This window comes from Alexandromys fortis, unplaced genomic scaffold, assembly GCF_014885135.2.
Source record: "Alexandromys fortis isolate MF-2015 unplaced genomic scaffold, M_Fortis_MF-2015_v1.1 scaffold_41, whole genome shotgun sequence".
Classification (NCBI taxonomy): domain Eukaryota; kingdom Metazoa; phylum Chordata; class Mammalia; order Rodentia; family Cricetidae; genus Alexandromys; species Alexandromys fortis.
Genome location: NW_026067923.1, coordinates 7,952,578 through 7,966,426, shown reverse-complemented (window position 1 = coordinate 7,966,426; position 13,849 = coordinate 7,952,578). Strand labels below are relative to the sequence as shown.

The 13,849-nt window shown below is 39.1% G+C and overlaps 1 protein-coding gene across 6 annotated transcripts in view; it reads left to right on the top strand.

Moving 5' to 3' along the window:
• Positions 1-13,849, top strand: part of Xkr9 (XK related 9) — a 30,108-nt gene that overhangs the window by 8,311 nt on the left and 7,948 nt on the right. For 5 of the 6 annotated variants that reach the window (XM_050142126.1, XM_050142127.1, XM_050142129.1 and 2 more), the window contains one exon: positions 11,944-12,164. In XM_050142126.1, the coding sequence (XP_049998083.1) occupies positions 11,944-12,164 (221 nt within the window). Of the gene's footprint in view, positions 1-3,060; positions 3,131-11,943; positions 12,165-13,849 lie in introns of those variants that run through there. The other variant, XM_050142131.1, reaches the window with a different exon arrangement.

The window sequence follows — 13,849 nt, the reverse complement described above, 5'->3', positions numbered from 1 at the left end:
CTGACCTCACTTCCTCTTCCGCCCAGAATTCTATTCTGTTTACTCCTCCCATCTATGTTCCAAGCTGAGGCCAAGCAGTTGGTTTATTATAACTTAACCAATGAAATCAACAGATTGATATATGACACTCCCACATCAGCTATACATTTTCCCTGCTCCCCTCCCTGCCTCTCTCCTCCTTTTCATCTCTCTCCCGTGGTCCCCATGGTCCCAATTTACTCAGGAGATCTTGTCTTTTACTACTTCTCATGTTGATTAGATTCATGTATGTCTCTCTTAGGGTCCTCATTGTTATCCAGGGTCTCTGGGGTTATAATTTGTAGGTTAGTTTTCTTTATGTTTAAAAACCACCGATGAGTAAGTACATATGATAATTGTCTTTCTGGGTCTGGGTTACCTCACTCAATATGATGTTCCATAGATCCACCCACTTACCCGCAAATGTCAAGATACCATTGTTTTATTACACTGTGTAGCACTCCATTGTGTAAATGTACCACATTTTCCTTATTCATTCTTCGGTCAAGGGGCATTTAGGTTGTTTCCCTCACTAATTTTTTTCAACTATGAACTTGCTTATTAAAACTGCCTTCACCGTGTCCCATATGCTTGGTTATGTCATATTTTCAATGTAATTCAATTTTAAAATTTTATTTCCATTCTCATTTCTGTCTTGATTTTTTTCAATAATTCTCCAGTTTTAATCCACAGTGCTCAGATAGGATGCAGGATGTTATTTCAAGTTTCTTTTATCTGCTGAGACTTGCTTTGTCTTCAAGAATGTGGTCAGTTTTGAAGAAAGTTCCACGAGGTGCTGAAAAGAAGTTATATTCTTTTGTATTTGGGTGAAATGTCCTGTAATATCTGTCAGGTTTATTTGATTTATGAAGTCATCTTATCTCCAGCATTTTTCTGTTTAGTTTTTGTCTTGTTGACCTCTCAGTTGGCAAGAGTGGAGTATGAAAGTCTCTCACTGCCGGGCGGTGGTGGTACATGCCTTTATTCCCAGCACTTGGGAGGCAGAGGCAGGCATCCAGATCTCTGTGGGTTCGAGACCAACCTGATCTACAAGAGCTAGTGCCAGGACAGGTTCCAAAGCCACAGAAAAATCCTGACGGGGGGCGGAGGGGGGGAAGAAGTCTGTCACTATCAGTATATGAGGGTCCATATGTAATTTAAGCTGTAGTAGTGTTTCTTCTATGCACTTGGGTGTTCCATGTTTGGTGTACACATATTTATAATCACATTATCCTGTTGGTAGATTTTTTCCATTAATGAGTATATAGTTTCCTTCTCTCTCTCTCTCTCTCTCTCTCTCTCTCTCTCTTTCTTGGTGATTAGTTTTCATTTGAAGTCTATGTTTTCTGTTAAAAACACATCAGTGGCTATACCTGCTTGCTTTTTGGGCCCATTTACTTGGAATATATTTGTCCATCCTTAAGCCTCAAGGTGATGTCTACTCTTGATGTTAATATGTGTTTCTTGGATTAAGCAGAAAGATAAATCCTGTTTTCTAATCCAATTTGTTAATCTGTGTTTTTTGTTTGGGGAATTGATACCATTAATAGTGGGCATTTATCAATGAATAGTGTTTATTGATTTCTGATTTTTTTTTTGTTATGGTACTGTTTTCTCCTGTTTTTAATTCTGTCCTGACGTTTATCAGTTCTGTCTTCTTGGTTGTTTTTATCCTCTTCAGACTGAAGTTCCTTTTAGTGCTGTCTGTAGAGCTGGACTGGTAGGTAGACATTGCTTACGTTTGGTTTTATCATGGAATGTTTTTCATTCTTTGTCAAATGTGATAGTTTTGCTGGCTATAGTAGTCTCAGCTGACATCCAAAGTCTCTTAGAATTTGTAGAACATTTTTTACAGGCCCCTCTGGCTTTTAGAGTTTCCATTGAGAAGCCGGGTATTATTCTATTAGGCCTTCCTTTATATGTTACTTGTTCTTTTTCTCTTGCAATATTAGCTTCTATTTAACAGTGAGAACTCCATTTTGTTCTAGTTTGTTCTACTCTGAACTATTACCCACAATTTCCTGAGGCTGGGCTCTAACCCTCAACCACATTGTACAGGTGTCTAATGAGGTCAAATCACAAATATTTAATCCTCTTCCGAGTGGTTTGCCAAGAGTAGTGTGTACTGCCAAACCACACAACTCCCTGGCAGACTGGAAGTGTACCACTGTGGAAAATCCCCACCACTCCTCCCATATTACATTATGATTGGATGGTACTCAGGAACTGTCTCTCTGTGGGGTTTTCCCCTTAAAACCGGCTGCTGCCCTTGTCTCAGGGACATGACCCCTACTGCCTCCCTATAAGTTTTTCTAAATAAATTTTTGGCTTGCTCAAACCTGATATTTTGTGGTGGATTATTTCCAGATTCATGGACCCCAACAATAGCTTTTCGTTATTGTTCATCCATTTAGTGATTTGATTATTGTGTACCATGGGACTTTCTTTTCTGTTCCTGTTTATTTGGTGTTTTATATACTTCTTGGACCTTAATAGGTGCCTCCTTCTTTAGGTTGGGGAAATTTTCTTTTATGATTCTGTTAAAAATATTTTATTTTGACATGGATTTCTTCTCTTTACTCCATCCCTATAGATTTGGTCTTTTCATAGTGTCCCAGATTTCCTGGAGGTTTTGAACCTGAATTTTTCTGAGATTTTCTATTGTTTTGACTGAGTTCTCAATATCCTCTAACTTGTTTTCAACACCCAAGATTTTCTCTTCAACGACTTGTACTTTGTTGGTGTCTTAGCCAGAGTTTCATTGTTATGAAGAGACACCGTAACCATCATAACTCTTATAAAGGGACACATTTAATTGGGACTTGCTTACAGTTTCAGAGGTTTTATCTATTATCTATTCATGATGGGGAACTTGGCAGCACTTGACAGACGTGGTAACTAAGAGTTCTACATTTAGATCTAAAGGTAGCAGGAAGAGAGAGAGCACTGGGGCTGGCTTGGACTTTTGAAACCCCAACACCCACCCCCAGTGGCACACTTTCTCCAATGAGGCCACACCTCCTAATCCCCCTCAAGTAGAGCCACCGCTGCCAGCCAAACATTCAAATAGCTGAGCCTCTGGGGGTCATTCTTATTTAAACCATCACTGTTGGTAAGTTTACCTGTGGGGTTTTTGTTTGCAATCCCAAAATATTTACTTGTTTTATTTCAGTTTGGTTTTCTTTAGTGATTCTATTTTTTTTTTTTTGTTAAATTTTTCTCTCATGTTTTGAATTGATTTCATTCTTTCATTCAACTGTCTGTGTTTTCACAGACTTCATTTAGGGATTTATTCATATTCTCACTAAGCTCCTTGAACATATTCATAATTGCAATTTTGTGTTGTATTTCAGCTAAATTGCTGCTTTCAAGGCTTGTTGTAATAAGGTTACTGTTCTGGTGTAGGCATCTTGTCTTGGCTATTCATGCCTGTGCTTTTGCATTCAGGTCTAGGATCTTGGGTTATGATGTTTGATGTGTTTCTTCATGTTGCTGTCTGGTCTTGCTATCGTTGTTTGGGTGTTCTGATCTTCAGTTGTTGTTCTCTGGATCCTAGGCAAATATGGTAGCTTTCTGGGCTGTGGGAGAGAGTGCTTCAGCGAGTTGGTGAATGACAGAGAGGAAATGAAATGGGAGGGGCAGTAGGTGAGAAGCTTGGGGTAGGGACTGGGTCAACACCAAGAGAGTTCCCAGGAAATGGATGTATGGGGGAGGAGGGGCTCTGGCAGGCAGAGTGCAGTAGGGCAAAGTCTAAGTCTGGAGCAACAGAGAAGAATGGATAGGGTCAGCCTGGGTCAGTCCCGAGAGGTGGAGTCCCCAGGGGATGGAGATGAGGTGGGAGGAGGGCTCCTACAAGGGGCTGCCACAGGACCGAGTATGTGCCTAGAGATATTGTAACCATGTTGTTATTCTTTAATCCAAACAGACATAACCATTTTTTATAGCTAAGCAGTCAGATGAGCAAAGGTACAAAGGTTCTGTATTTGAAAATGGCACAAAGGTTACTTGCTCTTTGCTATTGCTGTTTGGGTGAATCATTGCTGTATTGCCAGAAACTTCCAGATTCATTAATATGGTATTTTCATTTAATAGGTATTTTACTGTGTTTGAGAGAGACAAAATGTGCAATGAGGAACTTTTTGGCTTTAGGGAAGCTGAAAAGAGAGTATTCTAGTCTGTTCTGAGGTGCACATTCTCATCAGATGCAAAGGAAAGAAGTAGAGGTTAGTGCTGGTATGCGAATAGATCTATAGTAGGTAAGATGTAGTGCGTGGCACATATAACCAATAAGAGTTACATAGTTATGTTAGGTCAAAAGATGTAAGGATCGCACTTTGGGAGGCTTACTTTTATGTTAATATTTTTCATTAGTGTGCAATATACTGTGTTTCATTAAGTAATTTTCATACCTGTTTATCATTATACTTTGCTCACACTCATTTGCCCTTCTGTTACCCCTATTGTCCTCTTCCTCATCTTCTCCCACCAAAGTAGTCTTATTTCTGTTTTCATGACTTTTCTATGTTTCGCCTTTCCATGTGTGGGAGAACACTTGTGATATTTGTCTCTTCCCCACCTTTTTACATCCTTTGTCTTTCGATCCTTTTCATCTTTGACCCTTTTCTCCCCTTGACTAGTACCCCTTCTTTCTTCATGTCATACTTTCTAGGGTTCATTATATTAGACAAAATATGACACTTTTATTTCTTGAGTTTGGTTTCTTTTGCTTACATTATGGTCTCTAATTCCATCTATTTTCTTGCAAGTGGTACAGTTTCATTCTTTATACTGAGCAAAATGACAAAGGTCATGAAAGGCATCTATGTTTATGTCTCTTTACACACCTAAGAAACTTGAGAAGGCCCACATGGAACAAATAACAGTGACTGGTGGTTGTGGAGGAGGGTGAGGGCCAAGCAGTAGGATCAGGAGTGGGGTGGAGATTAGTCACGATGCAGCTTTAAAAAATGATGTCCATGTTTGTCTGTGTAAACAGCCAAATGAAGCAGAGAAAGAAAAACCACTGAATTATGCTGGCTGTTTGTGAAAAACAAGTAACAAAAGTTCCTTCATTTGTTAATCTCTATTTTTGTAATCCCTTAGTCTAGGAAGTGGAAGACTCCTGAGACAAGTAGTGAGAAATGGGTAAAAGTAGAGCAGTTTGTTAAATCCACAGGTTTGTCTGGGCTCAGGATTGAAAATGTGGCATTTCCTGAATTGGAGGGCCATTTCCTTAAAGAATGAGAATAAATGGTGTTTGTGTTAGTAGATGGATGATAAGGAATATTTCCATGAATTATTTATTAGGTATATGTGCCTATTGCTTCTAAGTATGATATGTCTTATTTAACATGGCATACAGATATAGAAGTGTTATTCTATTGTGCCAACTCTTTCTATTTTTATTTATTTATTTATTTTTGAGACAGGGTTTCTCTGTGGAACACGCCCTGTCTGTCCTGGAACTTGCTCTGTAGGCCAGGCTGGCATTGAACTCACAGAGATCCACTTTCCTCTGCTTCCCAAGTGCTGGGATTAATGGTGTGAGCCATCACCACCTGTGTTATGATATCATGATGAGTTGATTCTTATGTCATTATAACATTCCCTCCTTATCCTTATTAATCCTCACCTAGTCTTGTTTTGTCTGGGATATCAGTATAGGCAGATCAACTTTTTTTGTGTGATTTCCTTTGAAACTATATGTGTTTTATGTGCAAGTATTTTGCTAGTCCCATGAATTTGCATCTTTTAAAAAAGATTTATTTATTATTTATTTATTTATTTGAGACAGGGTTTCTATGTGGCTTTGGAGCCTGTCCTGGAACTAGCTCTGTAGACCAGGCTGGTCTCGAACTCACAGAGATCTGCCTGCCTCTGCCTCCCGAGTGCTGGGATTAAAGCGCATGTTTTGCCTACATTATGTCTATGTTCTGCATGCATCTGTTCCTGCAGAGGCCAGACCAAGGTGTTGGATCCCCTGGAACTGTAGTTATTGTTGTTGTGAGTTGTCATGGAGGTACAGAGAATTGAATTTGGTCCTCTGGATGAGCTGTCAATGCTTTTAACCTTTGAGCTATTTTTCCTTCCCTGCTCTTTTTTTTTTTTTTTTTTAAATCAAATCTGACAGCCTCTTTAAGGTGAAATGTTTAACCTATTTCTGTTTATTGTAATTATTAATATGGTGTTCCTCTTTCTTACCTTATTTCTGATGAGAAATCAACTAATGTTTTTGTTGTTTGTGTAGAAGATAAGATGTCTTTTTTCTATATATTGAACTCTGAGCAATTAAGAATGATGTGGCCCTGAGTGTGTGTCTTTGTTTATATTATTTCTGTCTGGGTTCATTAAACTTCATGATCTGTAAAGTGCTGTTTTGATGATGAGGAAATGTATCTTTACCAATATTTTGTCTAATTGATTTTCCTGTTTTCGTCTCCTTTTCTTCTGGAATTTGAATTCTACATGGTGTTTTGAAGTTCATCTCATAGGTCCTCACCTCCCTGCCCTTTTTTTCCTACTTGATTTCATTTGGTTTCTCTTGAGCTATTACCTTTGTCTGATGAGGTTCCTGTAACATTTAAAACAGTCTGTGTAACAGACTAGGTGACTTGTAAGTAAAAATAATCCACAACTTACAGTTCTAGAGGCTGTGAATTCTAAGACTAAGGTCCTGGCAGGGAAGAGACACCATGACCACAGCAACTTTTATAAAAGAAAGCATTTATCGGGGGCTGACTTACAGTGTAGAGGTTTGGTCTTTTATCACCTTGGCAAGAAACACGGCAGCACACAGGCAGACATGGGGTTAGAGAAGAAGCTGAGAGTTCTCCATCTGGATCCACAGGCAGCAGGAGGAGGACCACTGGGCCAGGCTTGGGCTTTTAAACTTCAAAGCCCACCCCCAGTGACACTCCTCCAACAAGGTCACACCTAATCCTTTTAAATAGTGCCACTCCCTAAGCACTTAAAAATATGAAGCTATAGGGACAATTGCCATTCAAACAGAGGTCCTGTTTTCTCATTCTTAGGAGCTGCCTTCTAGTTGTGTAGCTAGCTGGTAAGAAGGTAAGACACTCTTTGGGGTCTTATTAATAGGGTATCAATCCCATCGTTTAGTTATTTCTGAAACACTCTCCCCCATACATTACATGGAAATTAGTTTTCAATATATATGAATTTTCAGAAACACAAATACTCAAGTTATAGCACCCATCTTTAGTTCAATGATCTGCTTGGTTTTGGCTAAATTTGCTGTTAATTCTATCCAGTTAATTTTGATTTTGTGTATTTTACTTGTAGAAGAATTCAACTAAACACTCTATTCAAGGTCCATGTCTTTGCTTCACATTTCCAGCCTTTCACCCCTCTTATCTTCATAGACCTGACACAGTTCTACTGCTGTGGTGTTTGATCAGGGTCATGAGTCGCTGCATTTCTATTAGCTGATGCTTCCTTTAGCTGCTCTCCCTCTGTTTTCAGTTACATTTCCTTGTTGGCTGTGTGTCAAGTAATTCTTTTCATAGTGTGAATATTACAAGGTGACTGATACCTTGCAAAGACATTGGTTTCTTTCAAAGCAACAGCCAAATTACAGGCAGATTCCCTAGATATTTTACCGAAGCTTGGTTGAGGATTAGCTCGGGCAAATCTCTTTTGTTTTTTGCCCATGGTAAAATCTCTTCATTTTGAGTTAGACTTTATACTTCTACACGGTGACATTTTCTGGGACTTGGGGGATTTCTGAGATACTTGCCTGTCACTTCTAATTTGGTGAGAGTCAGATTCTAAGCTCTTCTTTGATGTAAGCCAGCTGGTAAAATCTCTAGGGGTTCCACTCACTTGTTTTCTCCTGTTTCTCAAAGTCTTGCCCTATGTGTGTAAGGAATAGGCAAAGGCTCGAGGAAAGTAAGCATAGATTTGGGGTTCTTTGCCAATGGCTTCCTGTTTTCTGAAATGGCCCGAATTTCTAACTACTCTGTAGATTCTCACCCAGACTTCCCATCAGGACATTTTGACTAGTCTTGAGCTGTGTCTGCTTTGTGTCATTTGGACTGTGGATGCCTTCAGAGCAAAAACCGAGTAACAGTGCAGTGCAGTTCACACAATGCCCTTGGGTTCCTTCCTGATTTTCGTTGTCTTTCTTTTTCTTTTTCTCACTAGTAAGTGTGTGCTTCCCCAGAATTCATCTGTTGTCACTATGAAAGTTTGCCTGATAACAGCAATTCATTACCGGAAAAGAAGACCAGATACTTATTTTTCCCCTCAAATGAAAGAATATATGGGGATAAATTATGCTAAGAAAGCACTCTCTGTTTCTTTTTCTTGGGCTTCTCGACTATTTGTTCCATAAACTGAAACAATGGAATACCAGTCAGGAAATTATACTCAAATCTTTCTGTCTATGAAACTAACCTCAAATAAACAAAGATTTATGTAAAATTTCCATGAACCATTACACTACTGAGCCAAGCTCCTCCATCATGTCCCTGGAAGTGTAAGCAGCTTATCCACTCTGTTTCCCAGGGACTTACACAGCACTTGACAGGGTCCGCTTGGGCATCTTCCATATTGTAGATCACACGGAGCACAGCCCACTGAGCAGAAGGGAGGTGATGAAGAACTCCAGCTTTCAATTCTGGATGCTGAGCAAAGAGGTTAGAACTGGGCAGAATCTGGATCTGAATCCAAACATTTTGATGTTGTTAGAGTTTTTGCTTCTGTCAGTTTTCCCCCCTATTGCTGGGATTGAAAATACTCCAACAAAATCAGTTAAAGAGAGAAAGGTTTATTTTGACCCACAGTTCAAGGTGTAATCCATCGTTGTGGGGAATTCTAGGAAGTAGGAACCTCAAACAGCTGGCCACATTGCATCCACAAAAGGAACAGCAAGTGATGGATGCCTGCTAGTTCAGCTAAGCTCTTCATTTTATAGAGTCCAGCATCCCCTGCTCAGGGAATAGCCCTGGCCACAGGTAAGCTGAATCTTTCTACACCAATTGACCACTTCAAGATAATCCCACAGGCATGCCCAGATGTCCCACTCCCAGGTGAGTCTAGATTCTGCCAATAGGCCATTAACACTAACCATGGGAACATCTACCTGTCTGTCTATCATCTATCTATCTATCTATCTATCTATCTATCTATCTATCTATCTATCACCTACCTACTTATCTCTTGATACAGATGTGGTCTCACTGTCACCTGGAGCTCAAGTGATCCTCATATACCATGCCTACATGCGCATGCTACCACGTTTGTCTGAGTTTCTACTCTTAACACTGACATTTTCTTCTTTATCACTCTTTGTTGCTTGTGCTAATTAGGCTTTCTATGTGTAATGGATAATATTTATGCAATTTTTATGTTTTTACATAGTATTTAACCTACTGGTTTATAAACCATTTCAGAAATAGGAAGCAGATATTTCCTGTTGTGGTAGATACCCAGAAGAGACTCAAGTAAAGCTTTCTTTTATAGGTAATGTTAATTTTTCTCTATGCTATACTTTCACAGTGTGTTTTTTTATTCTAATGGTTTTCTTATTTCTTTTGCCTTTTATTGCTATTAGTATATACTTGATACACCTATTGAATTGTAAGATCATTGAGGATAGAGACCATGCAGTTGTTATTGTTGCTGACATTTTCTCTACCCTGGCATCTAGCCCACAGTGAATATAATTCATAGATGTGACAACCAAGTAGAAACTTAAGTAGACTTAAGGAGCCAACTATGAAAACATATTGGGTTTAGAAGGGTCCTAGGTAGATGTAGCAGTGAAGATGGAGGCTTTTGAGTTGTGAGAAGTAGCAAGGACGCACTGGAGCTGTGGGGGAAGTGGAAAGACAGTGATGCTCGTGTGTGTGGAGGCAGGTCATAATACCTTAGAAGATATGGAAGAATTTGGGGGTTTAGGTCTGATAGAAATCATTGGAGCATTTTGGCTAGAGGAATGCCATATGAATTATATGTAAAGGGTTCAAAATAGATGTGAAGAGAATAGGCCAGATCAGGGGCCAGAATAGAATCAGGGTGGTCAAGATGGCTCAGAAGGTAAAGGTGCTTGTTGCTACAAGCTGGCCAACTTGAGACTGATTTTTTGAACATATATGGCAGAGAGAACCTATTCCCCAAAGCTGCTTTCTGAACTCCACATATATGCTGTGGCAGACCCCTCCCCGAAAGATTAAATAGGATCAGGAAGAATAATTATGGAACTAGTGAGATAATCTGGGTCAGGGGTTGCCTGATTAACTTGGAATGGAGGTCAGATCATAAGTGGTGTGAAGTGTTGAGTCTGGATGTATTTGACATTAAAATGCAGAAAATTTGGGAACAACTTTTACAGGCTCTGCAAATTTCCCACAGTTTTGGATTAAACAGCATTGTAACTATATCCATATATCTATATCATCTATATGTAAATCTATATCCTTATCTCTATTCATCTATAATTTTATCTATCTATATCTCTATATCTGTCTCTCTCTGTGTCTATTATTTTATCTGTGAAGAAACTGATGGCAGATAAGGAATTCTAAGTCTGGAAATAGTGTCTTGGTTGTCTTTCTCCTAGCCTCAGATTGTTTCTAAATAAGTGTCAACTTTTTTTTTTTTTAATGAATCTTATCTGTAGGCTGGTAGCCAGTATTTATCTAAAAGTCTTTTCAGAAGAAGGGCCTGCGCAGGGCTACTTAAAGAGTCTTCGAGAGGTTTTGTTGTGGTTGTTTTGTTTTCCTTTTGTGATTCTACTATGAAAATGCTCAGCGAGCCCTTGTTGTCATTAATGATTTACTAAATTAAATGGAACAGATTCAAGCTCCTTTTCAGTCTTCACATTCTGTAAGGAAATTTTCTCTGTTGTAGTTAAGATAAATTGATAAACACTTCTCTTAGGGTTTTTTTTTTTTTTTCTTTTTTTGCTGTGAAGAGACACCATGACCATGGTAACTCATAAAGAAAACATTTAATTGGGGCAGCTACTTACAATTTCAGAGGTTCGGTCCATTATCCTCATGGCGGGGAGCATGGCAGCATGCATGCAGACATGGTGCTGGAAAGGCAGCTGAGAGCTCTGTATCTTGCAGGCAACAGGAAGTTGACTGAGACACTGGACTGTATCCTGAGCATAGCAAACCTCAAAGCCCACCCCCCACAGTGACACATTTCCTCCAACAAGGCCATGCCCACACAACAAAGGCACACCTCCTAATAGTGAGATTTTAGGGGCCAATTACATTCAGACCACCACACCACTAACTTATAATTTGTCTTTTGGGATGCAGTGGTTAAGGATCTGTGTGTGGACTTTCTGTTGACCCACTATTCTTTGTAGAAGTGTTTGTAATCATTTATATTTTGCAGCCTTAGCTTTCTCAGCTGATTATTTTAAAAGTGAGGTATGATCGTCTGTGCTTAATACACATATCACTGAGCCATTCAAATTTCATGAGGTCCGAATCTGAGTGAAGCCTGTGAAGGGAGTATAGAGCACGCACACTGGAGAGGGTCTGTGGAAAAGTCCTTACGTATATATTGTTCAATATGTGTATAAACACACATCATAAAGATGTGTAAGTGGAGAGAGTTGATCAATGATGCTAAGTAATAGTAAGAGAAAAAGATAAGAAGACCTGTTGCATGGTAGGATGCCTTCAGATAATGATAAACAGTGAAATGAATATATAACAGTTTGTATATTTTAAAAAACTAGAAGGATTTTTGTGTGTTTTCACTATAAAATAATAAATATTTAAAATGATAGACATCTTTAACTTGATTTAAACTTTGAACATGTACATGTTTTGAAATATCCATATCTCATACATATGCATAATCTTTTCTTTCATATGTTAATTAAAATGAATTTAGTGTCTACAAGTCTGTGACTGAAGAGAAATACCCATGTTTATTTTCTAGGTATTGGTTTGCCTTGAGACAGGGTTACCAGGTGGTTTTCAAACCCAGCAGCAGAACGAGTGATTTCTCGGAGGAGCAAACGGACCCTCACAAAGAAGCTATAGACATAGCCACCGACTTGAGCATGCTCAGGCTGTTTGAGGCCTACCTGGAAAGCTGCCCACAGCTCATTCTTCAGCTCTACGCCTTTCTGGAGCGGGGCCAGGCAACTTTAAGTCAGTGTAAGTCTTTCTTAATACCCCTGGCTAGACGTAAGCCGCCGCAATCTTATTATACCTTTATAAGTCTCAGGACTGTTTTTGAATTTTTTAATTACTAATTGAAATGAAATTCAGCAACATCTTTCAAATATTTAAAACTGTGTGAAGGTATAATCTCTATTTGTGTTCCTGCTGTTCCTTCCCTTGTCTGCCTAGAGGGAAACTTCTGCTGTTGGTCACTAGATCGTCCTTCAGAGAGCCTGGAAAAGTGTACACTATCTTTTCTTTTCTTTTCTTTTCTTTTCTTTTCTTTTCTTTTCTTTTCTTTTCTTTTCTTTTTCCCCTTAAGACAAAGAAGACAGCATTTGGCCTTTTGTTTTGTTTTCACCTGCACATCCTGCAGTGATGTCCAGATTAATTACAGGGAGGGTTCCCTCCTTCTCCTTACCACATGCACCATGCCACAAATAGCAGATAAACCACAGCCTACCAGCACCTCTGTCATTTATGCTAATTTAGGTTGTCTGGAAACACCTGAATATTAAATGATGCCACAAGTAAACTTTTGCATCTTTATGGTGTGATTATGTCCTTATGTTTATTGCTTTTTCTTTTGCTCTTTTCTAAAATTTAAAATAGTTTTCATACAGTATGTCCTGAATACCGTTTTCCCTCTCTCTACCATTCCCAGTTTACCTCTCCTATCTAGATCCACCCTCTTTCTGTCTCCCCGCCTAGAAAACATACGAGCATCTAAGGGATAATAATAAAATAAAATATAATAAGATAAAAAACCAAACAAATGGGCTGGAGAGATGGCTCAGTGGTTAAGAGCACTGCCTGCTCTTCCAGAGGTCCGGAGTTCAATTCCCAGCAACCACATGGTGGCTCACAACCATCTGTAATGGGGTCTGGTGCCCTCTTCTGGCCTGCAGGCATACACACAGACAGAATATTGTATACATAATAAATAAATAAATAAATATTTTTTTAAAAAAAACAAACAAATCAGAATAGGACAAAATAAACAAATAGAGAGGAAAGAGTCCAAGAAAGGGTACAAGAAGCAGATATAGACACAGAAACCCACCAGTTTGCATGTTCAGTAATTCCATTAAAACACAAAACCAGAAGCCATAATATATGTACAAAAGACCTGTAACGTGATAGATAGACAGATAGATAGATAAGAAGTTAAACATAAAAAAGAAAGAAAAAGTCCTGACCTGGCGATATGAGACAAAGACCCTCCAAAGATGCCATTGAACCCATTTTCTGTTGGCATCTGCTGCTGGGCATACAGCCTACGCTTAAGAGTAGTTTGTGTCCCCAGAGAGACTCCCCCGGAGAAAACTAAATTTTCATTTGCAAGGGGTTATCAAATGGAGATAGTTTCTTGGTAGGAATGGATGAGCATGTTCACTTCTTATCTATTGCTTTTTTTTTCTTAAGGAAAAAATTTAAAGAGTTTATTAAAAATAAAAGCTGTGTAGTGGTGATGCATGCCTTTAATCCCAGCACTTGTGAGGCAGAGGCAGGTGGATCTCTGTGAGTTAAATGCCAGCCTGGCCTACAGAGCGAGTTCCAGGACAGCCAGAGATACACAGAGAAATACTGTTCCAAAAACAAAAACAAAACATAAAAAGGAATAAATGGAGAGAGAGAGAGAGAGAGAGAGAGAGAGAGAGAGAGAGAGAGAGAGAGAG